The 24012-nt window shown below is 33.9% G+C and overlaps 2 protein-coding genes across 2 annotated transcripts in view; one reads left to right on the top strand and one right to left on the bottom strand.

Moving 5' to 3' along the window:
• Window positions 1–5298, bottom strand: LOC112034220 (probable aldo-keto reductase 1). The gene is made up of 8 exons (XM_024067025.2): window positions 4832–5298; window positions 4386–4501; window positions 4107–4274; window positions 3758–3961; window positions 3146–3318; window positions 2546–2642; window positions 2244–2397; window positions 1–369 (listed from the first exon to the last, which is right to left on the bottom strand). Exons 2-8 carry the CDS (start codon window positions 4440–4442, stop codon window positions 167–169), a joined length of 1056 nt encoding a protein of 351 aa, XP_023922793.1. The 5' UTR covers window positions 4443–4501; window positions 4832–5298; the 3' UTR covers window positions 1–166.
• An 11001-nt stretch (window positions 5299–16299) lies between these two features.
• Window positions 16300–24012, top strand: part of LOC112034235 (protein SPIRRIG) — a 24015-nt gene continuing 16302 nt past the window's right edge. Inside the window, exons 1-8 of the mRNA XM_065774589.1 lie at window positions 16300–17187; window positions 20133–20202; window positions 20317–20402; window positions 20847–20982; window positions 21071–21127; window positions 21400–21576; window positions 23421–23612; window positions 23748–23813. Coding sequence (XP_065630661.1) covers window positions 16967–17187; window positions 20133–20202; window positions 20317–20402; window positions 20847–20982; window positions 21071–21127; window positions 21400–21576; window positions 23421–23612; window positions 23748–23813 — 1005 coding nt within the window. The 5' untranslated portion in view covers window positions 16300–16966. The remainder of the gene's footprint in view (window positions 17188–20132; window positions 20203–20316; window positions 20403–20846; window positions 20983–21070; window positions 21128–21399; window positions 21577–23420; window positions 23613–23747; window positions 23814–24012) is intronic.

The following is a 24012-nucleotide window of genomic DNA, read 5'->3' as shown; positions in this document are numbered from 1 at the left end:
TTGGAGATAAAGATTAAATACCATAAAGTATTTCGAATAGTTTACCAAATACAATTTCAACTGCATTCCTGCAAGTAGCATAACTCAAAACACACCATAAATCTCTTTCCTCAAAGTAGTTCTATAACTATAAGAACATTAAGCCAGTCAAGCTCAACCGAATAAATCATGAGTCTTGTTCTAATGCATTGTCACTCTTTGAAGGTGTGTTTACAAACCTCCAAGAGTACAATTCTATCCCTGCATGGATTCTAGCACCAGCCACCTCATTGATGGCCACAGCATCTGTAATCTCTTTCAAGTCCTCTGCAGTGAGCTTCACTTTCAAGGAGCCAACATTATCATCTACATGCTTAATCTTGGTTGTCCCTGCATGTTTGCAGAAAAGGCAAGTGAAATGTAGAATAGAAAGTTTGTGAAGCATGAAAAAGTAAGGTCAAGCCATAGGGGTGTGAATATGCTAGTACTTATTTTCCATAAAACATTACAGAATGATATTAACTAAATAATGAAATGTAACAATGAAAATTTTAGGAAAGCTTACAATGTTGATCCCTATGAAAAGAGTACCAAAGGATGAGTTAGAGACAAATGGAAATGAAGTGCATCAATTTTGTAAACTCTTTAAGCATTTGTGTTCAATTAATAGTATATATTTATACCAAGGAATATGATTATTTAACAAACCTCAAACTTCAAAAACAAAAACTTTAAGGAACCTCAAGTGTAATGCAAAAAAAATATCCTTTGAATGCTTAGGTTGCTTTTCACAATTCAGCTTTCCTACTATGATGAAAGGTTGACCCGTCATTAGTTCCGAGAGGACTGATGCTCGAATAGCTACTTTGAGATTGACAAATTCCTTTAATGCACCGTGACAAGGGGGAGAAAGAAGAGAAAACTAATCATTTATTACCGTCAGCTTATCAATTTTCTGCAATTTCATTAGATTCTCTTGAACAAAACACCAATTGCAGACCAGCAATTGCCATATAGCAAGTCTACTGCAAGATGTTTGGATCAAAGTAACAAGAAATAGACAATGTACAAACACTTGAGATGCGCATAAATAACAACTACAAAAATGACAACATCCAATGGCCTTTAGAAGAATATCCAACCTTACTTCAGATGTCTACAAGTAACGTTAGGATTGAGATATTTTTGGATTTCTAGTGCTGGTTAATTCCATGCCAAATTTTTTCATTGTAATATGCAAATATTCCTTGTATTGTATTTGATTAAGTTGTATTTGCATTGGAGACAAGAGGATCAGAAGCATCCCATGTCAGGCGAATTTTGAGCAAACTTGGAAATTTCAGAAATCAGTTCAAGTCAAGCGAATTTAGACCTAAAAGGAGTTTGTTGCTTTCGTAGGCTGTTCCCCATCCAATTACCCCTCTTTTGCCTCTTATAAATCCAGAAAATCACTCCCTAAATGATAAGAAGATAGAAGGAGAGCTACCCATTCCCCTAGAGAGAAAACCATAGTAACCTCTATACCTTCACCCTCTCCAAATTGTCATACAGTATGAGAGGAGATTAAACCAACACTCCCAATTACCCTTGTGAGGTATTGATTGAAGTGATTGGTGCTGGAAATTACAAAGATCATCCCAAAAATGCTTCAAGTGGCCTTAAAGTATCCATTAGCCTGGATTTGCGATTGACATATCAACTTGCAGAATTGATAGTAGGAAGAGAAAGAGTTGATGCAGCCAGTTGCTAGTAGGAGCGAGGAGCTCAAATACAAGTACATCAATAGACTAGGAGGGTTTGTAACTTGCAAGTGTATTGTATCACATCTTTTCCAATAGATTCTTTTGCTAGGCTAGGCCCTATAGAGTTTTTTCCCCACCATGGGTTTTTCTCTCTGTAAACACATCTTGTCTTTGGGAGTGTGTTTGGGATTTTCTATTCTTTTTTATTATCCAAGCAATATATAATTGGCTAACCATTGAATCGGACTTAATTGATTAGTCAATTAAAATTTGGTAGAAGGCCAATTTAGGGGCCAAAACCATTAATCCATCAATTGGGTAGATTTTTCAAGATATATATCTTTTGGCATGCAAATTTATATCATTGTCATTGCAAACTCCAAATGAATTCTATTAAATTTTCACTAGATTCAAGAAATACTGGCTTCTTTGGGAAGTACAAAAATGAATTTGTTGATGGGAACTTGATATAAAACATTTAAACATATAACTGGACCATGCACTAGTGCCCCATAAACTTACCAGGGATTGGGATCACGTCATCACCTTGGTGGAGAAGCCATGAGAGAGACAGTTGAGCAGAAGTGCAGCCATACTTAGAAGCCAACTTCACAACTCGCTCATATAGTACTTTGTTCTTGTCTAGATTTTCCCCCGTGAACCTTGGATGTGTAGACTTAAATAACGGTATGCATTCCAAACAAATCAGAAAGATCAATAATGAAATTCACAAAAAAAAAAAAAATTTAATTCCTGTTAAAATGCTTTGTCTACATCTCACTGTCTAATTTGCAACAGAATTCTAGTCAAATCCAAGTTCATACCATTAAACCTACTGCTGGCCCACTCTCAATAGCTGTCCTCCCTCCAAAAAAACCATGGCCAAGAGGGCTGTAAGCCACCATCCCGATTCCAAGTTCCCTGATTTAATTACAACAATATATTAGATAGGTTAGTAAACAAAGTTCTTAAAAATCTAAAATCCCATTGACAATATTTATGAATACAATAAAGATTCCTTCTATTAGCTGTAACACAAGTATACAAAGGAATTCAGCCATCTCAATCGTTGAGAAATAGGGGGCTAAACTTTACTAGACATCCAGAATAAATAAACCTTATATCTTGATGGAGAATGACAGTAAAAATGAACTCTTAAGCCAACCCCAGTAGTAATGAAGATAGGGCTTAATCACTACTGGGAGAAAAAGTGTAATGATAACTTTTTACCCTTGATTATCGAAGTAGAAGTGGCTAGAAGAGCTGAATTGCTTCATATTTTGCACTAACACTTAACCTGGAGTTTAGACCTTTTATCTGTTTCCTTACAGTAAGGAAAACTCCTTGGGATTCCATTTAAATAAGACTCAACACAGATTTTCATTATTGTCAATTACAGAACATGGAATCCTCTTATGAATGACCTGCAAAGGGGGACTATCTCTTCTTCGATGTCACGAGTCCACAAAGACCACTCCATCTGTAATGCGGTAATGGGGTGAACTACATGAGCCCTCTGAATTGTATCTGGGCTAGCTTCAGATAACCCAATATACTTTATCTTCCCCTCTTCAACCAACTTCTTAAGCTCTTCCATCTACCATACCAATAATATGAATAATTAAAAGCAAGATCATTAAGTGAAATTCCTGTAACAAACCACATAATATATATTTCCCAAACAGAATGTCATCTGTTGCTCCATTTTGGAAGTAAAATAATATTTGAACTAAAAAAAGTTCTTAAAAAATTTGACAAAGATTCTACTAATTAGTGTTTGAAGAGGTGAAGATTGATTGAATATCTAAAATATAGTAACATGCATCTATATAGAACACAAGAATCTTCTTTAAAATATGGATTCTTGGAACAGAAGGGGAAACAATAACAAATATTTGCAGGCTCAATTTTGTTATTAAACCAAAACCTAACAAAAATCATTTCGATCATTGTGATAAGGTAAACAGAAACTATTACTCTAAGAGTAGTAGTATACTACAAACTGAAAAAGTAAATGAGTGAAGCTAGCTACATACAGTGTCCTCAATTGGAACCAACTTGTCAATCCGATGCTGATAATAAAGATCAATGTAGTCCACGCCAAGTCGTTTAAGACTAGCCTCACAACAACTCCTTACATATTCTGGGCAGCCACAAACTTCCATACCATCAGCTTCCACTTTAAGAAGACCAAATTTGGTGGCAAGCTGGATTTTATCCCTAGGCAACTGCCTCAAAGCCTGAAATGTTTCTGATTTTCTTATAACCAACATCTCATATTGACATTGCGCTCAATTATGTAAATGTGCTTAAAAACCACACATAACACACTTCACTCAAAAGCCTTATAAATGGAAATACTTGAAATAATTATAGTTGATATACCTTTCCAATCATGATTTCGTTAGCATTGGCTCCATAAACATCTGCTGTGTCAAAGAAAGTGATTCCCTTACTGAAAGCATGCTTTATGACTGAAATTCCTTCTTCATCAGACAAGGGATCACTATATCCCCCAGTTAGCCCAGCACACCCAAATCCCAACCTTGAAACCTAATCACCCAAAATTCACAACCCAAAAAAAAAAAATGTAATTCATGTTAAACCCAACTGTAATAGAACGAAAACTGAACAAGTTTTAAGAAATGAATTAGACCCATTTACCTCTAAACCCTGGTTTCCAAGTTTGACTCTTGGAACCTGAATTTCAGCGTGAGACATAGCTCTGTGAAGTGGTTGGAATTTGTATTACTATCCTCATGTCCAGTAAGTCAGTGACCCTGCTAGTACCATCAGATAAACTGTGTTGATAAAATGAACCTACAAGTGTGTCACACATCTCATGACAGCACAACAAGTTCATGCATGTGATGCCAAACAATAACAAGCCACCTAATTAAACTAGAAAACAAACAACAATGCCACCATTTCCACAACCGGACATATCTTCTCCAAGCAACAATTTTGAAAAACTTTCTTTCATCATCCCAATCACTATCATCCCAAAAACCCAAAATCAAACTATTTGACAATATCATTTTAACATTTGTGTCTCTGTGGTTGTGTGTCTCACTGTGAAGGAGAGAGAGAGAGAGAGAGAGAGTTAAAACCTGATAATATTGTTGAACCTTGTTTCTCTAAATTCCTACCACCATCCAAGTGGGGTTTCTCTTTCATCTTCATCACCATTACCTTAAGCTTTCTGAATAGGCCAACCCAATGAAGGTGGTGAAGATGACTCAGAGCTATTGTGACTCTGTTCCTCTTCCTCATGCCCTGTCATCTCCGATGTCAAAAAAATATAAGAGCTTGAATTGCTCTGAAGGCGCTCTTCTTCAATCAAAGCCGCAAATGTTTCAATCTCAGCCCCAGTTGGGTTGCACCGTTCATTTTTATCTTCAATGCCTTCCTTCCTTCCAATCAAAACCTCCATTGCAGCTCTCCCTTCTTCAAGAAAACCAAGTGAATCACACCAAAATAGAGCCATTCACCACCATGCCATTGTACTGAGGCTGAGAGAGAGAGGGCGAAAGCCTGAAACTAGTTCTTTTTTATTTTTAGTGCGGGTCGGATGTGGGTAATATCAGTACACTACCCAAAAAATTCAAGTCTTTGCCCAAATCTGACCCCAATCTCTTTATCTATTACATATCAAATAGTACCCAAAAATTTCAGGTAGGGCCAAATACCCATTTGGTGTGTTTGGAAAACATGATTTGGGCATTTGAATTTGTTTGGGTGATTAAAATCCAATTATCTTGTTTAGGAAGTTTAAAAAATATCAAGGATTTAGATTTGAAAAATTCACCAAAAATTTTAAATCTTTAAAATGCTTTGATTTGAAATAATTTCTAAAATCAATAAATTTGAAGTCAAGGCATTTCAAATCTATTAATTTAAAAATTCAAATTCAAATCTAAATCAAAGTTTCCAAACGCAACCATTATCCATTGGATTTGGCCATCCTTAGGAGGCTAGGACTCTCATATTTTCATTCTTATGGTCAGTTTGGATACAATTTATTTCTGAAAACTGAAAAGACTGTAATAAAATAATTTTTAAATATATAAATAGTGACGTGAGATCCAGTTAAAAAAAAAATGCTAAAATCCATACTTGCGAGTCCCGTAAACAGTGCACGAACCCACGCAAAAACGTCAAACGCAGGCACTAAAATAATTTCAGTGCAATCCAAACGTAGGCTTAAGTTCAAATATATTATATCAAGAGAATTATTACATTTGACTTCTTAAAAATTGTGTTTTCATTGATTTTACATGGAGAATCTATGACAAATTATTAATCTAATATCAAAATGGACCAGATTGGATTAAGTGGATTGAATTAGACCAAAATTGACTGGATAGACCAAAGTGTTACACTAATATGGTTTAATAGGAGTTTAACAACAATAAATGTTATGCTTTAGCTTTTAAGTATCACTAGTTAAATTTATTATTCTCTTAAGGAGATTATCATGATAATCAAAACTTATCATATAATTACAAAGTGATATTACTTAAATAATTAATAGTATTATCAACTCAAACTTCTATTTTCTCATTCTTAACTTCTTAAGTAGATTCTCAAAAAAAAAAAAAAAAAAAACTTCTTAAGTAAGTACGCTAAAGTGGACTCAATTAAACTAGATCAAAGTGGATTGAATTGGACAAAATAGACCAAATTGGGCCCAATTTGACCGAAATGGACTGAATTAGACAAAATGAACTGAAGTGGACCAAAATGGACATAAACAGACCAAACTAGACCAAAATAAACTAAAGTTGATAGAAATAGATTGAATTCGAGTGAATTCCATACCATGATTAGTAAACATAACTCAAAAAATTAATAATAATTAAAGTTTAGGGTATACTTTGCAATTTACATCCTCCCTCACTCTTGTTTTGTTCTCATTGCACTATTGCACCGAATGAGGGGACCAGACAACGTGTTATGTTGTACATGCACACACTTGGAGAGTATGTTTTGTTTTTATTTTTATTTTCTTTTGCAGCTAGATCTAGATGCAAGCGCACTTCAAGTGGTATAAATTTGCCTCCTCTTCAGCAAGTTACAACAGAGTTTGAACTTCAAATTTTATGATCACAGCTGGTTCATTTACTTGTTTTTGTTAACCTTTTTTGTTCACCTTGCTCTTGATAATTTCCCATTTTTGTAAGCTAGCAGCTTACCAAAAAAATGAAATCATTGATTATGGAATTGACCAACTAATTGAATACAATAAGATCTCTTCAAGTTTCTGAAGTCATCCTGTTGAGAACTGCTTTTTTTTTTCTGCGTCCACCAAAGAAAATGATTTCTTTTTAACTGTATGTTCACGGTAATGACATTGAGAATACAATGATCATGTGAATGCCCCTCTATTCTTAGCTGATTCCAACTGCTCCACCTGGAATAATAAAGACAATCATGAGATATAGGCCGTCCATGACAATTATGCCTCTATTCATAATTAACTTCTTATAGTAATAAATAATAGTAATTGGTACAATATCACTCAAGCATGGATCAAAAAGTCTAGGCCTTTCAAGATTCAACACTTTTACACCACACCCATGTGAAAAAAATTGTGTTAACTGTCCTTATTCTCTCTCAATTAGTCAAACATTTTTCGTAAAATATACGAAGCTCAATGCTTTATAGCCTTCCAGTCCAACCACTACAAACGAAGGATACAAAATGAAAATGCCAAATAACAAACCAGTCAAATGTTGGGCTTTTTTATATGTTGGCCTAAGGTACTATAATTACCATGCTTACAAGGTTCCAAAGACAGGTGGGTCTAACTTTGGTAACATTCCTCAAAGTGTGTAATGGCAAAGAAATCACTCAAATCAATATTTCCGAGACATGAGATGGCTACTCAAACAGATGGTCATTGTCTTGTGGTCAAAGTATTAGTTGGATCACGCTTGTTAGGCGACATCATGTGGCATAGCTCACCTTCACAGTGGTTGGGTATATGAAAATAAGCCCAAACCTAATAGCTACTACAACATATTTTTTAGCAAAATCCAAAAGGCTCAATGAGGTCAGGTTTAATTTGATCTTATAGATTAGGATAAATTTAGTGGGTGGCTAGTTTGGTTTGGTGGAGTAGAAAGTCTAGAATGGATGGGCGTGCTGTATATTGTAAAATCCATAGTGCCTTGTAAATGGTTTAATTCTTCGTTAATTTTTGTGAGAATTACCTCGGATTTTAGCTAGCCAAAGCCTTAAGAAAGTATGGTGGATTGGCTGCAAGTCCAACCAAATGAAACTTTTCTCTAAGTGTTATGCCTACATGTGCAGAAGGTTTAGAATCCAAGGAAAATATATGTACAAAAATCTCTCCTGCCGTTTACTCAACAAGGACAATTTAACTCACCAATTGACCTAATTTAAAGAGCATTAGTCTTGTCTCTAACTCTAACTAGCTGAAGCTTACCACATAAATCTCATAGCTCCAAATTAAACACCTCCCACCACTCCGCCAAGGGGACCAAAATAAAATTGAACTGAATTGCTAGGCTTATATGTGAAAAGTGAAGGATAAATTTTTCTTCCAAGTTGGGTTTTAAGAATATTGTCTAACTCGTTACAATCAAAACTAAACTATCCACATATATTAATTCACATAACTTATTAAATAATTTAAACAAATTACACTTGAAACTAGTTTGAGCTAGCACATAATGCGTTGGAAAAAATTTCCAATAAGCAAATTTGGGAAAAAAAATTTGCTTAAAAAAGAAAAGAAAATTACATTTTATATCTGATAGTTTATATGAAGGTTTTCAAATTAAATTTGATAGCTTCATAAGCTACATATTAACACACTATATTTATTAGTTAAGGGAAGGTTTTAAGTTAAATTCATAATGGTTTTCACAAGTTACAAATTAAAACTTGAACATTTAATTTTATTTCAATTCAAAATTTTAGCCTTACACTTAATGACGGAGGGAGATCAAGAGCGAGGTTTAAAATGAAATTGATTAGAAAGTTCAGGGTTTGATTGAATCCCATTAAATTTTAAGGTTTAATTTGTAAGTTATAGAACTATAAGGTTTAAGTTGAAACCTTCCATAAACTATAGGATTTAAAATTATTTTTTTCTAAAAAAAAATTCCACAGTTATATATTACCTACATAAAAATGAAACCATTTGGTGTATTAACTTAATACTAAAGAGTAATTATTCATCAATTCATCATCATACAGTGAACAACATAAGGTTCAATTCCTATTATATATTTTGAAAAAAGGAACTTTCAAATTATAATCAAGTTGTCTCGTGTTCTCCTAAAAAAAAGTTGCTTAATGTTATGTAATTTCTTCACAAGGAAAATAATTCTAATATGTGAACTTTAATCATTTATGGCAAAATAATTAAATAAAGATTTGACTTTAATTAGACAGGGTTGACAAATTAAATTCGCCCCAACCACATATCCAAATCCATTCTCTTTTTCTTTTTTGATGAATAAATCCATTCTCTTTAGATCAAAGGAATTAGTCCTTATCAAATTCAAATGCGGATGGATGCTTTGTTAGAGAAATCAAAATTTGATCCTTGTATTGTAATATTAGAAAAAAAATATACTACTATCAAATAGTACTGTATGTAGTAATGTACTAGTATTATTTTTATTGGTTAAATTTTTCAAATGTCTGAAGATTTAAAAAAAAAAATTAACACAGGGGACTTGGTGAACGAACAAAATGATGGTTCAACTTTTAAATTTGAAGTGTTCAAGCCACCAAAAATAGAACACTTCAGATGGGAGTTTTTTTTATTTTTTATAAATTTAAAAAAGGGGAAACATTCAAAAGTCAGCCAGTTGAAAAGGCCAAGACCTAAGTTTCTTTTCCCTCCTAGTCCGGTACTCTCGCGCTTTCTAGCATTTGAACAGAGACAGACACTACTTTAACAAAAAACAGTGGGGGCCACTTTCACGCGCTTCTGGAGGTTGGTGGCGGTGGATTGTGGAACCCATCTAATATCTTTTCTGTTTTTACTTTTTTCTTTGCTACTTCGTTTGCCTTGTGCTTTCAAAGCTGCCATGTTCTATATACGCGCCTTAACAAGGTACTGTGCACACATTCTTTAGAATTTTTTCTTTTTTCGATTCGATTCGATTTGATGGTTGGAAACTTCGTACAAAAAGACTTGAATTTTGGTTATTTTTAATAAAAGAGTGCAGCTTGTATCCGGTTAAAGTTATCATTAGATATGTTAGATTGCGAACATATTTTCACTCTTGATATGTGTTTAAATTCTGACGTGTCCAGTGATAACTTTCACTATCACTGGACACAAGCCCTTCTTTTAATAAAATATCTAAAATTAACAATTAAATTACAAATCTGTTGACACACATGTTTTTGATTACTTTATCAATACCATTTTGTTAAAACCTTTAAACAATAATGAAAATATTGAGATAATTTTCATACTTCAATTCGTGATTAGCTAGTTGTATATATTTATGTTATAAAAATGTTACGCAAATTTATTGAAACCTTTAATATGATTAAAGATCCCCCCCCCCCCCCACTTGATTGAATAGCTCTAAAAGTATATCAAATTTATTGAAACCTTTAATATGATTAAAGATCCCCCCCCCCCCCCACTTGATTGAATAGCTCTAAAAGTATATTATAAATTTATTTGGGTTTTGTATGTGAATACAATTTTAAATAATAACGTAATCGCAATAAAGACTTTAATAGGAGCTGGACTTAGGTGGAGTCTGCTAAACAAATACACTACTAAAAAAATACAAATAACGTTTTCAATGTTTAAACAACATTACACGTTTTTCAATACACTTTCTCACTAACACGTATTTCAATAAAATGCAAATAACGTTATTAGAACGACATTATCAAATGGACAAGATTGTTCGAGACCAATCAATGGTTTGCTATAAAGGCTATGATAATTAAGGCAATAATAAACCAATGAAAAGAATGAAAATGACACATTCTTAGCATGTGAGGTTATGTATCTTACTTAGCATAATGGAAGGGTTCGTATAGGCATTCGACAAGTTGATTTGAGTGGGAAAACATTTTCCTCAAGATTTGTCAACTAAAAGTCCCTTCAGTTTAGCTAAGTACAACAATTCCCAATATGCAAAAATCCCCTCGGGTTAGCTAAGTACAGTAATTCCCAATTTGCAAATGGATGAGACATTACTCAATAACATTAAGTGCAATGGTTTGTTGTAAGGCATAATTGCTTTCGAATGAATTAGTCGGCATTGCTTTTGAGGATGACCGCAATGGACTTCGTACCAGCTGGCGAGAACAAATTTGCCTATCAGTTGACAACAAGAGGTATCTTCTCCATTTAAGAGATAAATAAACTCATTTAGAAAAGGTAAGCAGGAGGGCATCAAATCACTCCTTCAAATGCGAGTAGGATAAACAAAACGTACACTTCATTGAGGGTAGGACCAAATCACGGGACTGGCGGGAGATTTTATTAACTCAAAACTCAGGACTTAAGCAAAGAAGACACGCCCCCAAACAGTGCTTTCAAACAAAATCTCTACCTAAAAAAAAGCAACCAATAGTATCCTCTTAAATTGTTTTCGATAATAATAATTTATTCTTAATCTTTAATTACAGTGGAATGGCCACTACTTTAAAGCAATACGAAAGCAAAAGACAGAATTGCCCTCTATCTACAAAAGTTAAAGATAGTGTTTCCTTTAATTGGGGCCCTACTAGTGCCAAAGTGCAGCATTACCAAAATCAACTTCTAGACATACATGCATGCGTCGGATAGATAGAGCTAGTGTTAAGCTAATTAGAAATTACTTCATGACATATTAGTTTAGTTTTAAAACTTTAGTGGCTAATATGATTTTGGTCTACCTCCACCATATAAGTGTGCAAATGACTATTGCGTTTTATATGTTTCACTTTCACATTAGTTTGATATTTATGAAAAAAGATTCATTATGCTCATCTTGACTTCTTTCACATTTAGCAATTGTATTTTTTTGACAGTGTCCATGTTACCAAAGAAAAGGACTCATTCATACCTAACTTCATACCTTTGGTTCTCTTCAGCAGAAAGACAAGCCAAAGCCAAAATATAGGAGAGTAAATTGACCCGATCCAATTTTACTCAATTGTGCCAAAGCCCAAGATAAGCGTGGTTTTGTGGTATTATCAGCTTCTCTCCATATAAAAAAGTTGGGTTCAAATTGTTGACGAAATTGATGATGATTATAAAAAGAATACGAATTTTTGACTTTCTAATTGTACCCACTCGAAATAATTTATTGAGACCTATTGCCTAATAGTTGGGGGACGGATCAAATTAATAATGTAGGCATTATTTCATTATTATTATTTTTTAAAATACAGTAAATTTGAACATGTGACATTAAGCATGCCTTTGTCTAACGCGTTTTTGCGTTTTGCACTTTAAATTCTGAGTCCCACAGCATTATTCATAGACTAGCCAACTTGTGAAAAACGCAGCAATAAGTTTGCTATAATATTTTGCGTTTTAAAAATTATTTTGCTACAATATTTTCAGCAATAAGTTTTCAGTTTTCAACAAAATAAGCAGTATCCAAATAGATCCTAATTAATTTTTTTGGTGCATATGAGAATTGAACTTAAATTTTTCTAGTTGAAATAATTAGAACCCTTCATTCTTTTAATGGTTAATGTTTGTATTACTTCCCACCAAAATAGTTGTTGGTGTTAGATTTCTATAATGTTATAACTTATAACTACAAGCCATAAAACACAAACACTTCCATTCTTCCATATCCCAAATTCACAACCTACTATCTATATTTTTAACAGGAATCCCCCATACGTAATTCTAAATCTATTATTTATGCAACAAAAGAAAAAAAAATGGAAAGTGTAATTTTCCCTTTTAGGTTTGCTGTCAGACTCCTATATATTCACCAAATTTACTTCAGCTTCGTAGATGTTGATGGCTTGTGCTTGGACAATAATCTGAGGGAGATATTCTTGCTGTTTAATAAGTAGCCAATTCCAATTCAGTAGATCCTAAAATAAATCATATTCAGTTGGTTTCTTTTTGTTATTATTACTATTTTGTTTAAGTAGCAAATTTCCATTTTATGATATAAATCAGAAATGAAGCAACATTGAAACACATGTTTAGAAATATGCAATCTTAACCACAAATTAGCACCTAATAAAAACCTCTCTTGAACTACTTTTTCTTGTCAAGAGTATTGTAATTTAATGGGATTCATAAGTTTTTTTTATTTTTTATTTTTATTTATAAAGAGAACTAGCTTGTATTTCATGCATACTCATAGATGCATTTAAAAATAAACAATTATTTTATCATAAAAATATACATAAGTAATCAAATTATTAGGAAAAAATAATTGTAATTTGATACATGTTACAAATCATGCCTAAGTTTAATACTATTTATGATTATTTTTATTCTAATTTTTAATAAGATAGAACGTATGATAATTTTTGCTAAGTAGATATATGATAATTTTTTTTATAGGTCATTAATATTAGACTCTTAGTACGTAGGGTTCGGTTAATGTATGTCCTTAAAGTACACATTAATCATTAATTTTAGGAAAACTTTCATGGAAAATCGAAAAGCTGTCAAAATAGTTAGTTACTTTTTTTTTTTTTTTTTCCCATAAAAGTTTTATAAAATGGCTTACTAACATATTCCCTTAGCATATACATTAGTAAAACCTATATATATATATATAATACATGTTAAAAATCATGCCTAAGTTGAATACTACTTATAATTATTTTTATTCTAATTTTTAATAAAATAGAATCGTGTGATGATTTTTGCTAAGTAGATATATGATTGATTTTGCTTGTTCTTTTGTTGTTGTTGTTTTTGTTTTGTTTTTATTTTTTATTTTTTTATAGTTCATTAATATTGACTTTTAGTATTTTGTATTTATTAACTCCCTTTACATAGAGATTTAAAAAAGAGTAATAATACAGACACAAATTATTTTACAACATTTTTATAAATTGCTGATGTGGCTTTTAGTATTTTCCAAATAGTTATTGTAAATAAAAATGTGATATTAGTGATAGGCCCATATTAGAACTAATAAAAATTTACCACATCAGCTGTTTGTAAAAATGTTATAAAATAGTTTGTGTCTATAGCATTACTCTTAAAAAAAAACTTAAGTGGACACATGACACCAAATTAGTTCACAATTGAAATCTAATTTGGATTCTAATTATATTTTCTCTTAACTTTAGCTTTAAATATATATATATATATATAGATATATAGATTAGAGTTCAAATCTCTCTCCCCAGTTGTTGTGAGAATTGATATTATATATGTAGGGTCAGTTTTTGCGGCCCAAGCCCAAGGAGGTATGGATTTGGAACCCTCTGAGCCCAAAACAATAAATTTTGTAGAGAGTGGGCGAAAGGGCTAGGCAAATAATGAAAATGACAGTATTAAACAGCAACACCAATGAGAGAAGTTGAATTAATGTGCTCTCGGACTAATATGAGTACTCTGTCCGAAGAGAAGTTGTTCATTGATAATCAAGGGTTACAATTGCTGGAGCTACAACCATCTAAGGTACCCTTTCTCTCTCCTGTTTTTCGATCCCCTTCCATCAGATGCTGTTATCTTCATGTGTGTTCGAGGTTCCTCTCCCTCCTTACACTTGTCAAATAGATCACTTGAACCTCCCATACTCGCGTTTGATCAAACCTCTTCGGATCCGAGGACTCATGACTGCTCGGACGTATGAGCATCTCCTCGGATGGTATACGTGTTCGTCTCCAGGCATCCCCCATTGGCGTGGGCTTCCGACTGAAGGCTTCATCTCCTCGGATGAAGAATGTTCCTCTTTTAGGGCCTTGGGCCGAATAAGCTGGGCTGGGTTTTTCTCCCCCCACAATATATATATATATATATATAAAGGAAACTCTTGAAGTAAATCATTAACGCTAATGATAGAAAATAGGCAGTCACACCCATTATTTATTCACTTGTTTTATAATAATATTAGTAGTGAGTACTAACTCTTGTTATTATAGCAATAACCAATAAGGTGTGTGTTGCACGTCCTGTGCCAATAATTCTTTTATAATGTTTACAATGTGATGAGACAAATAGAAGAAAGGACCTTCATACTTGATGATAGAATAGAATACTGAACCACGAAACTTTTCTATACATTTCAGTTTTGAATATTTACTAAATAACAAAAACTTCCTCAGTGTGGGCAAATTGCCGCTCCTTTAAGCCATCTAAACAATAATGAAAAACTTGTATGAGAAAATTGGCAATAAATAAATTTCATTTTGTATGGTGATATGTCTCTTTGATCCCACCTCCAGGAAAATAAATATGAAAATTCCATGAATTTTTAGGCCTCCTGTGAAAGGTCCAAAGTTGCAGGCCATAAGAAGCACAATTTGCCAATAACTCTAGAAAAATAAATATGCTAATCCCATGAATTTTAAGGCCTCTTGTGAAAGGACCAAAGTTGCAGGCCACAAGAAGCACAATTTGCCAATAACACAAGAAAATAGTAACTAATTAACTAATGGCTTCTACAAGATTTTAAAACCTCATTTTCTCACCTATGTACCTATCACACTATCTCATTGTGACAAGTTAAGTGCAACTTAAATCGTTTACAATGACCTTTTTCATGAACAAAATCATCGCCTATTATTTCTTTTTGCTGAATAACCATCACCTGTTATAATATACTTTTTGTTTCCCCTGATGATCAGTTGGCTTACATTTTCATCAAACATCCTCCGCCAAAGAAGTTTGTGTGATGTTTATCTAAATTCAAGTTGGTGTTTCACAATTTCCACGAGTTTGAGGTACTGATGGAATACAATAACGGTCAAAAAGTCCAAGACATATTGTATGTATTCAGGCCCAGGGTATCCATACAATGTATTACCCTTTTCAAAAAAAAAAAAAAAAAAAAATTATTACTCTTGCAATGTAATAGCGTTGTAATAGTGTACCCAGTACTATTGTGTACAATTATCAACACGCATACGGTGTCTTTTCAAATACGGTAGTATATAGGGATTTTTCTTTCTTCTTTGGATGAGAAATAAAGAAATTAAAAGTCATAATTTTCATGATTAAAAAAAAAAGTCATTCTTTTATTGTGGCTAAAAAAGAAAAGGTCACCCATTTCTGTAATCCAAAGATAATTATTAAATTACAAATTATCACTCTCTAAATAAAAAGCAATCCAGTCCTCATAGATATTTTTCCTCATTTTAAAAGAAAGCTACGTGAGGCATACCTCTGTCATTAAGGAATGAGCAAAGGGATACATCAGTCATTAAAGGTTACAAACTATCAAAATAAATAGATATTATAAACAAATATTTAATTATAAATAAAATATGAATACATTGATACAAGTAGAAGCAACATGGTCTTATTAAACGGCTTTGATATTGCTGTTTTACACATAATCGCAGAAGACCAATTAAATCTCTTTAAGCGGCCTTCACGTCATTCCATTAAGAACAAAGACTTCCCCAAAAAAAAAAAAGAAAAAAAAAAGAGAGAAGAAAGTCCTCTCAAGTAGTGAGCGTAAATCTCGAAGGGACACGTGGAGAAATCTCAGAGGTGGATCCCACCCTGACGTGGCATGGTCTAGAGAGAGAAAATATACTGGTAGATAAAGGGTAAGAGAAAGAGAAGGGAAGGATATTATACATATTAGAGCGAGAAACAAGGCGCGGTGTGGCCGTCCGAAACCAAAGCCCAGAGCTACAGAGACAACAACAACAACAAAGACATTGCAGAGAGAGAAGCTCTTTTATTTTTATTTTTATTTTTTCTCTCTCTCAAATTTCAATTTCCTTTCCTTTCCTTTCCGTTTTTCTTCAACAAAAGTTCGCTACTCCGCGTTTCCGTTCATTTCTCCTCCTTACTCGGAAAAGAAACAAAACCAAAAAAAAAACACTTTCCACAAAAAAGTAAATTCGAAAAATACAAATCAGTAAGAGAAAAAATTTGAAAATTGTAGATCTAGCCGCCAGCTGATTTCGATTTTTCAAATTGAACACATTTTATTTTTGCAGCTGGTTTTGTTATATGTAATTTAATTTTTTTTGGATTTCGAAACTTCTGGAGCTGGAAGAAGACGGAGAGAGATCCTTCTGGATTGTTCTGGAAGGGTTTCGGATCTGAAAATCAAATCGGCGGATGAGAGAGAGAGGCGCACATGTTTCAGAGATCGAAAGGGAAGAAAGCGATGAAATGGGTTACATTGCTTAAGGATATCAAAGAGAAGGTCGGTTTAACTCAATCTTCATCGTCTGCTACTTCTTCTTCTTCATCTCCATCGGCTGCATCGTCTTCGTCGTCGTCGTCGGCGGCGGCGGGAGCTGGTGGTGATGATCATAATGCTCGGTGGCGAGACTCGTCGTTGTCGTCTCCTTCGAGGTTCGATTCTCTATCCTCTCTTTGGTTTTGGTTAATTTGGATTTGATTTTTGATTAAATGGTGTTTAGTTTAGAGCTGCATTGCGTTGATTGTGTTGAATTTTCTGATGTGTTGGTTTTGAGGTTTTATATGGTGAAAACTAGTTAGGTTTTATGGTCGAGAATTAATAAGGAGAGTGATTTGTATATGTGTGTGTGTGTTTTTTGAAGTCATTTGGTGGTTTTTGTGATTTTTTCTGAGTAGGTGAGCTCTTGTTTGATACTGATTGACTAAAAGCAAGGTGAGCTTGATGCTTGATTAACTGTTAAATAGGCCGATGAGTTCAAGACACACTGGGTGCGTGCGTGTTAACTATTGAATGGGTACATAGATTCGAGTTCCGTAGGTTTTGTGATTTGATATTGGCTTCTTGGATGCTGATGGTGTTGTTGTGCTCAATTCATGATGTGGCACTCACTTTGGAAGGAGCATTGGTATTCTTTAGGATTAAAGTTAACTGGTGGACTCATTTCCTATCTGTTTTTATTGTTAATAGTTGGTAGTGACTACATTCTACAATTTCATCCTTTAACTTCCAACAACTCAATTAGCTTCAGCTTTGTAAAAGGGAACTGGTTTTGAATTTTATGCTGTTGGCATGTTCGCATCTTCTGAAATCCGTGTCTTTTTTATCTTCAATGAAATTTCTTTTCTATGCAATGGCTCTAGGCTGGGCTTTAGCCATTTATATATCACCATCTATTGGGATCATATTCAATAGTTGATAATGGTGCTACTCATCTGCTGAAATCGTGTTGATTGACTTAGAACTAATATTTCTATACAAATGGGGTGTGTTTTAAAAAAGAAAGAGGTATCAGCTTGTGAAATGTCAAGGGTATTGCAGTCAACGTTGGTTAAGTTGAGTTGAATTGTATAATGGTGGCACATTTAAGGCAAACTATAATTTGTTTTTTTTTAAGAATATTACAGTTTTTGGATGATGGGGCTATTAGAATATGTAAGTCGGACTTTTGTTTGTAGAAAGTGAGAAATTTTACCCGATGACTTGGGAGAAACTCATTAGTGATTGTTGGATACATCTTACATTGATTACATGTAAGCAAAAGGCCAACTGAACTACCATCCTCTATGTCCAAGTGGTATCTCTTCCCTGTTGCAAAGGTGAGGTCTAGGGTTTCACTCATGGAGGGGAGGGAAAAGAGAGGGCAATTTCCCATTATGTGACCTACTGTGATTTGCCTAATAAAATATTGCCAATTGTTCTAAAAGTTTAAGCTGTTAGGAAGAAGTGAATTTAATCATTTAACCATTATTCAAACTCTCTCCTTCACTTGTGGGCCTATAATCCCCCTTAATAAGTGGGGCCCAATATGCGGGATTTTTAAGTTAGAGTCTGAGACAAGGCTTGAACTCAAGAATCAATATTACTTGCTCTGATATCATGATTAAATCTTATCTTTTGTTCCAAAAGCTTAAACTGTTAGGAAATAATGAATTTAATCTTTTAGCCATTATTCTAACATCACCAAAGGAAGAGATTTACATGCTTATTAATTCAGATAAAAATGAATGAATTGGAGAAGAGACTCTTGGAGTGTTGTGTGATAATCAAATTCCAATAAAATTCAAATGAAAACTTTATAATAAGTTTATATCATTGAGATTGCTTAATAATATGGCATTGAAAGTTGATATTTGTAATTTACTTTTTTGATGTACTGCTACCCATGTGCACTCCTGGTGTACCTGGATTTTTGATTAAAACAATTCCATTATTTGAGACGAGAGTGTTGAGATGGGTTAGTGGTATCCATAGTTAAAGAGAGAAAAAAAAATCTGCCTGTGTGATGTTGAAAGCTTTAGAAATAGCACCTATTGAGATGCATGAGATAAATATAGTGGTTTGATTGTGTGTAATACAGAGTCAAAACTGCCCTAGTAAGACAGATTTGTTGGGTGAAGACTATAGTAGAATAAGAGTAATGCCAAAGGAATGTGAGTTGAGGCCATGAGAAATGAAATGATGGTATGCTATATAATGAAAAATATGGCTGTACAAGGAATAAAATACTTGAATATATCTATGGAATTACAAGGATAAGTCAAAATGTAATAAATTTTCTTACTCTTTTATTTTGTTAAGTATAAATTATCTTACACTCTATGTGGCCTCATTTGGATTTTGGAAAAGGAGAATTCTTCAACCAAAACAACCTAACAAGAGTTTTCGTTTATCTCTCAAAAAAGCATTCTTTTCAAGAAAACTTAATGGTTAACTAGCTTTGTTCCCATGTAGGTGGTCTTGGGATCAAATCCTTAGACATGCTTGAGTTTGGAGGAACTGGATTCATTGGGGTCATTTTGCCTAAAATGAAATGTATTCCATCCAAGAATAATTATTTCATTCACTATCAAATTTCTTCAGTATATTCCTGATTCAGATGTTTCTAGTGTTGGATCATTTCAATGTTAGGGTGGCTAAGTATCAGGTTTCAGTAAAATGCTTCACCCTCTGCATTTCTGATTACATAGGATATAATAGGGGGGGGGGGGGGGGTGTTTTAAAAAAAAAGGTGGTCTAATCATAAGGTTATACTTGTCCAGTTGTTGTTATGACTGTATATCGATTATTATGAACTTAATTCATAATATGGCTTTTGGTTGTCAATGCTGTTTGTTTGTATCTTCTGGCTGTTAGATGTACCCTAAATATAATAATTTTTTGGTATGGGTAACCTTCCACTTTCACACTTCATCCACTTGAGGTATGGATTGAAGAAAAAAGTGGTTAAAAGTATAGCTTTTTTTTTTTTTTTTTTTTTGATTGCTTAGTATTTTAATATGCTGTCACACACCAGGATGACATTTTCAAATGTGAAATCAGAGGCAAACATAATATCCTTGATATTCTTTTTGATTTCTCTTTTCTCCTATGAAAGCAGAGATCAACATGAACTGGAATTGGACTTCAAGAGATATTGGGAAGAGTTTCGTTCATCTGGCTCGGAAAAGGTTGCCTGTCTATAAATTTGTTTATATTTATGCTACTCTTCTATTTTCCATCTTTCTAGCTTTTTATACTCGAACTGAAATTATTTAATAATGGGTTTTTCATCATCTGTGCAGGAGAAAGAAGCGGCCTTGAATTTGACTATAGATGTTTTTTGTAGATTAGTCAAGCAGCATACTAATGTAGCTCAGTTACTTACCATGTATGCATACAGTTCCACCTTATTTAATTTTCTGTATTGCATCTCTCATTCTTTTATGCAATCATATAGCTCTAGCCCAGTTGTACCTACTCTCCTTCCCCTTGTAAGAGCAAGGTGAAAGGTGAGGTCATGGGTTTAAGAACCACTAGGTGGGTATGTAACTTATGGATGAGAAAATGTCATACATACTTTATTCACCCATAAAAGATAATTTTCCTTGAATCTACTATGGATTACGGTTTTATTCTCTGGAATATGGTATTTGCTCTACTGATAAAAAAAAAAGAAAAAAGAAGGTATTTGCTCTGATGGTTCACACGAAAAGTGGGTCTAATTTCTTATTTTCAAGTGACTGGAAAACTTTGGGGCTCCTTTCTCTGATTATGTGTACTCTTTTTTATATTGAGCTTGTTAACTGACTTTGAAAGTTTGAATGAATCACAGGTTAGTTGAAACACACATTTTCTCTTTTGTTGTGGGAAGAGCATTTGTAACAGATATTGAAAAGTTAAAAATCATCAGCAAAACAAGATCTTTGGATGTGGCTAAGGTGTTAAAGTTTTTTTCAGAAGTCACAAAGGTTTGTCTGTCACATGTCTGTTTCAGAATGCTGATTATTTTCCCAGTGATTGGTTTCTTTATTTCATGTTATCTATACTTTTGTGCAGGATGGAATCAGTCCTGGTTCAAATTTATTAACTGCAATTGAGATCCTTGTATCTGGGGTATATTTCCTTAATCTTTGGTAGATTAAAATAATCATTATTGTCGAGGTTTTACTTCATATTTTTTTTCCATATCATGAATATTTGTATTCTGTTTTGTTAGATGGTGTGGTCTCTAATGATATTCTCTAAGTTTTGAAACTGATTACCATGCATTGAATGGTAAAAAATGATTGTTTGGATAATACATAGATGTGCACGCTTTAGGCATTCTTATCTTATGTCCATTTGATCCCTTTGTTAAGCTTTTTGAACAATTTTAATGGATGCAGCCTGTCGATAAGCAATCTCTCCTTGATTCGGGCATATTATGCTGTCTCATTCATATACTCAATGCCCTTCTGGATCCTTCAGAGACCAGTCAAACGCAAAAGCCTGCTGATCATGAAGGACTACTGCCAGCAGTAAAAGATTATGATAGTGGTGTTGGGCAAGTCCGCCGCCTTGAGGTATCTCTCTCTCTCTCACACACACACACATGCACATTTCTATGGATGTAAGGTTCAAGTTACACTTGCTCTTAACTTTTAACAAGAGCTAACTGCATAATAGCTTTACATTAGATTAATATTTTGTCCATCTCACTATTAGATCAAATGTTATTTACATACATATCATTCATACCAAATTTATATACATTGGATCTCATTTACTATCAAATCCATAAATTCATCCATTTAGAACATTTTAAAAAACATAAAATATTTGAACAATTTGAACAATTTATAGATGAGATTGTTATGAATATCTGATTTTCTTGATATTTGATGAGCAGGATGGGTATGGGGGGAACCTATAATCCAACGTTAGGTTTGGCAAAATCTTAGCCAATAAAAAGATTCTGGATAGTGTAACATTAACTAAAAGTTAAACCAAATGTAGTTTGAACTTAACTCTATATGCATAGGTCAACCTTATTTGTGCTAATAAAAATCACCTTGTTATTGGTAAATAGAATAACAAGACCCATCATCCACTGAATCTCATTCAATATGTGAAGTTTAGAGAAATCATCTCATTACTTTTCAGTTGAAGTTTCATTTTTATGTCAATATTTTAATAAGCTCAAATGGTGGCACCTCCTTCCTTTTTATGAGTACAATGGAGGACGAGGTTGTGGATTCAAGATCTATAACTTACCAATAAAGAATATAAAATGTTTGACCATTCATAATGTTGAATACAATTAGGTAATCCGTAATTTTTAATTGAATATTTGCCTCATGTTTTGTTCCTAAATTATGGGCCATACTGCTTCCTAAGTAATTCTAAAGTAACCATGTGCGTGGATAAATTCATTAGCAACCTAGGAATTGGTCTTTCCTAAATAATTGGTGCATGTGCTCTAAACCCTCTTTATCCTCAGCACATGATTTGGTACCTATGCCAATATTTCTTTCCTTCTCGAAAATTAATAAGCTGAAATATTTTCCTTTCCCTAAGCTTGGGACACATAGCTTTATGCCATCAATTTATGTCACTGTTTTGTTTCTGTAGGCACTTATTGTGGGGTAGTTTGTTCCCTTAATGTTTAGAATGATTAGAATCAAATCACTTCCTAAATGACCAGATCCAGTGAAAAAATAAGAAACTTCCTTTGGTGGCATATTGCATTTGCAGATTATAACGATGAAGGAGCTAAATTTATTACTTAAAAATTTTTTGTACTTGAGTTGATCTGTGATAAAAAGCACTTGCAGAGTGTACAATCCTGGCTGAAGGTTTTCTTCTACTGAATGCATCAAATCTAATCTCTCTCTCTCTCTCTCTCTCTCTCTCTCTCTCTCTCTATATATATATATATATGTACTTCTGCTAAAAATATTACATTTTACGTATTGATTAATGAACTTTTAACTTTACTAAACAGCGGATTAATACCTCTGCGTTGCAGTTCTGTTAACATTCTTGTACTGACATGTGACTAAAACCTGCTTAGATGTTATTGCTTAGTTCTTTTGTAAGTGGCCTTAGTGCCCGTTTGGTAACTCTTTTTGAAACCACACATTTTTAAACTTCACTTTTTTTTCTTGTTACAACCTTTTCAAACAACCCAATAATGAAAAAGCTGAAAAATAAGCTTTACCGAACAGGCACTTGGTCCAAAACTATTAAGCATGTACTTCACTAACTGCTGAATAAATGGGACATTGCCAGAGGTAGTGACATGCACCTTCGTTCTTTTAAATTTAATTTGGTTCTGCGTCTTGCTGTATCACTCATGATATTTGTTCTTGAGAAACTTATGATGGTAAAAATCTGGTAAACAATCGATTAATCCTTATTCATACAGGTAGAGGGAAGTGTTGTGCATGTCATGAAAGCATTGGCAAACCACCCTTCAGCAGCACAGAGTTTGATTGAAGATGAGTCACTTCAGTTGCTCTTTGAGATGGTTGCCAATGGGTCTTTGACAGTCTTTGTTCGATTCAAGGAAGGACTTGTTCCGCTACACAGCATACAGCTTCATAGACATGCTATGCAGGTAAATGAACTGTACATGTCCAGCTATATATTCAGTCAGAGTAACATAGAAAGATTACCCACACTAACAATTTCAAATAAGCTTTATGACTTGATAGTTGAATTATGCCATTTTTATTTTCAATCACTGTAACAGATACTTGGTCTTCTTCTGGTCAATGACAATGGTAGCACAGCCAAATATATTCGCAAGCATCATCTGGTATGCCATTATTGCTAATATTCTAGATGCTTCTATCTCCTGACCTCCAACTCCTCCCCCCCCCCCCCCCCCCCCCCCCCCCCCCTCCCCCCCCCCCCCCCCCCCCCCCCCCCCCCCCCCCCCCCCCCCCCCCCCCCCCCCCCCCCCCCCCCCCCCCCCCCCCCCCCCCCCCCCCCCCCCCCCCCCCCCCCCCCCCCCC

Source organism: Quercus suber, unplaced genomic scaffold (assembly GCF_002906115.3).
Source record: "Quercus suber isolate HL8 unplaced genomic scaffold, Cork oak 2.0 scaffold_95, whole genome shotgun sequence".
Taxonomy (NCBI): Eukaryota; Viridiplantae; Streptophyta; class Magnoliopsida; order Fagales; family Fagaceae; genus Quercus; species Quercus suber.
Note: the sequence above shows the minus strand (reverse complement) of the source record. Positions and strands in the feature narration are given on the sequence as shown.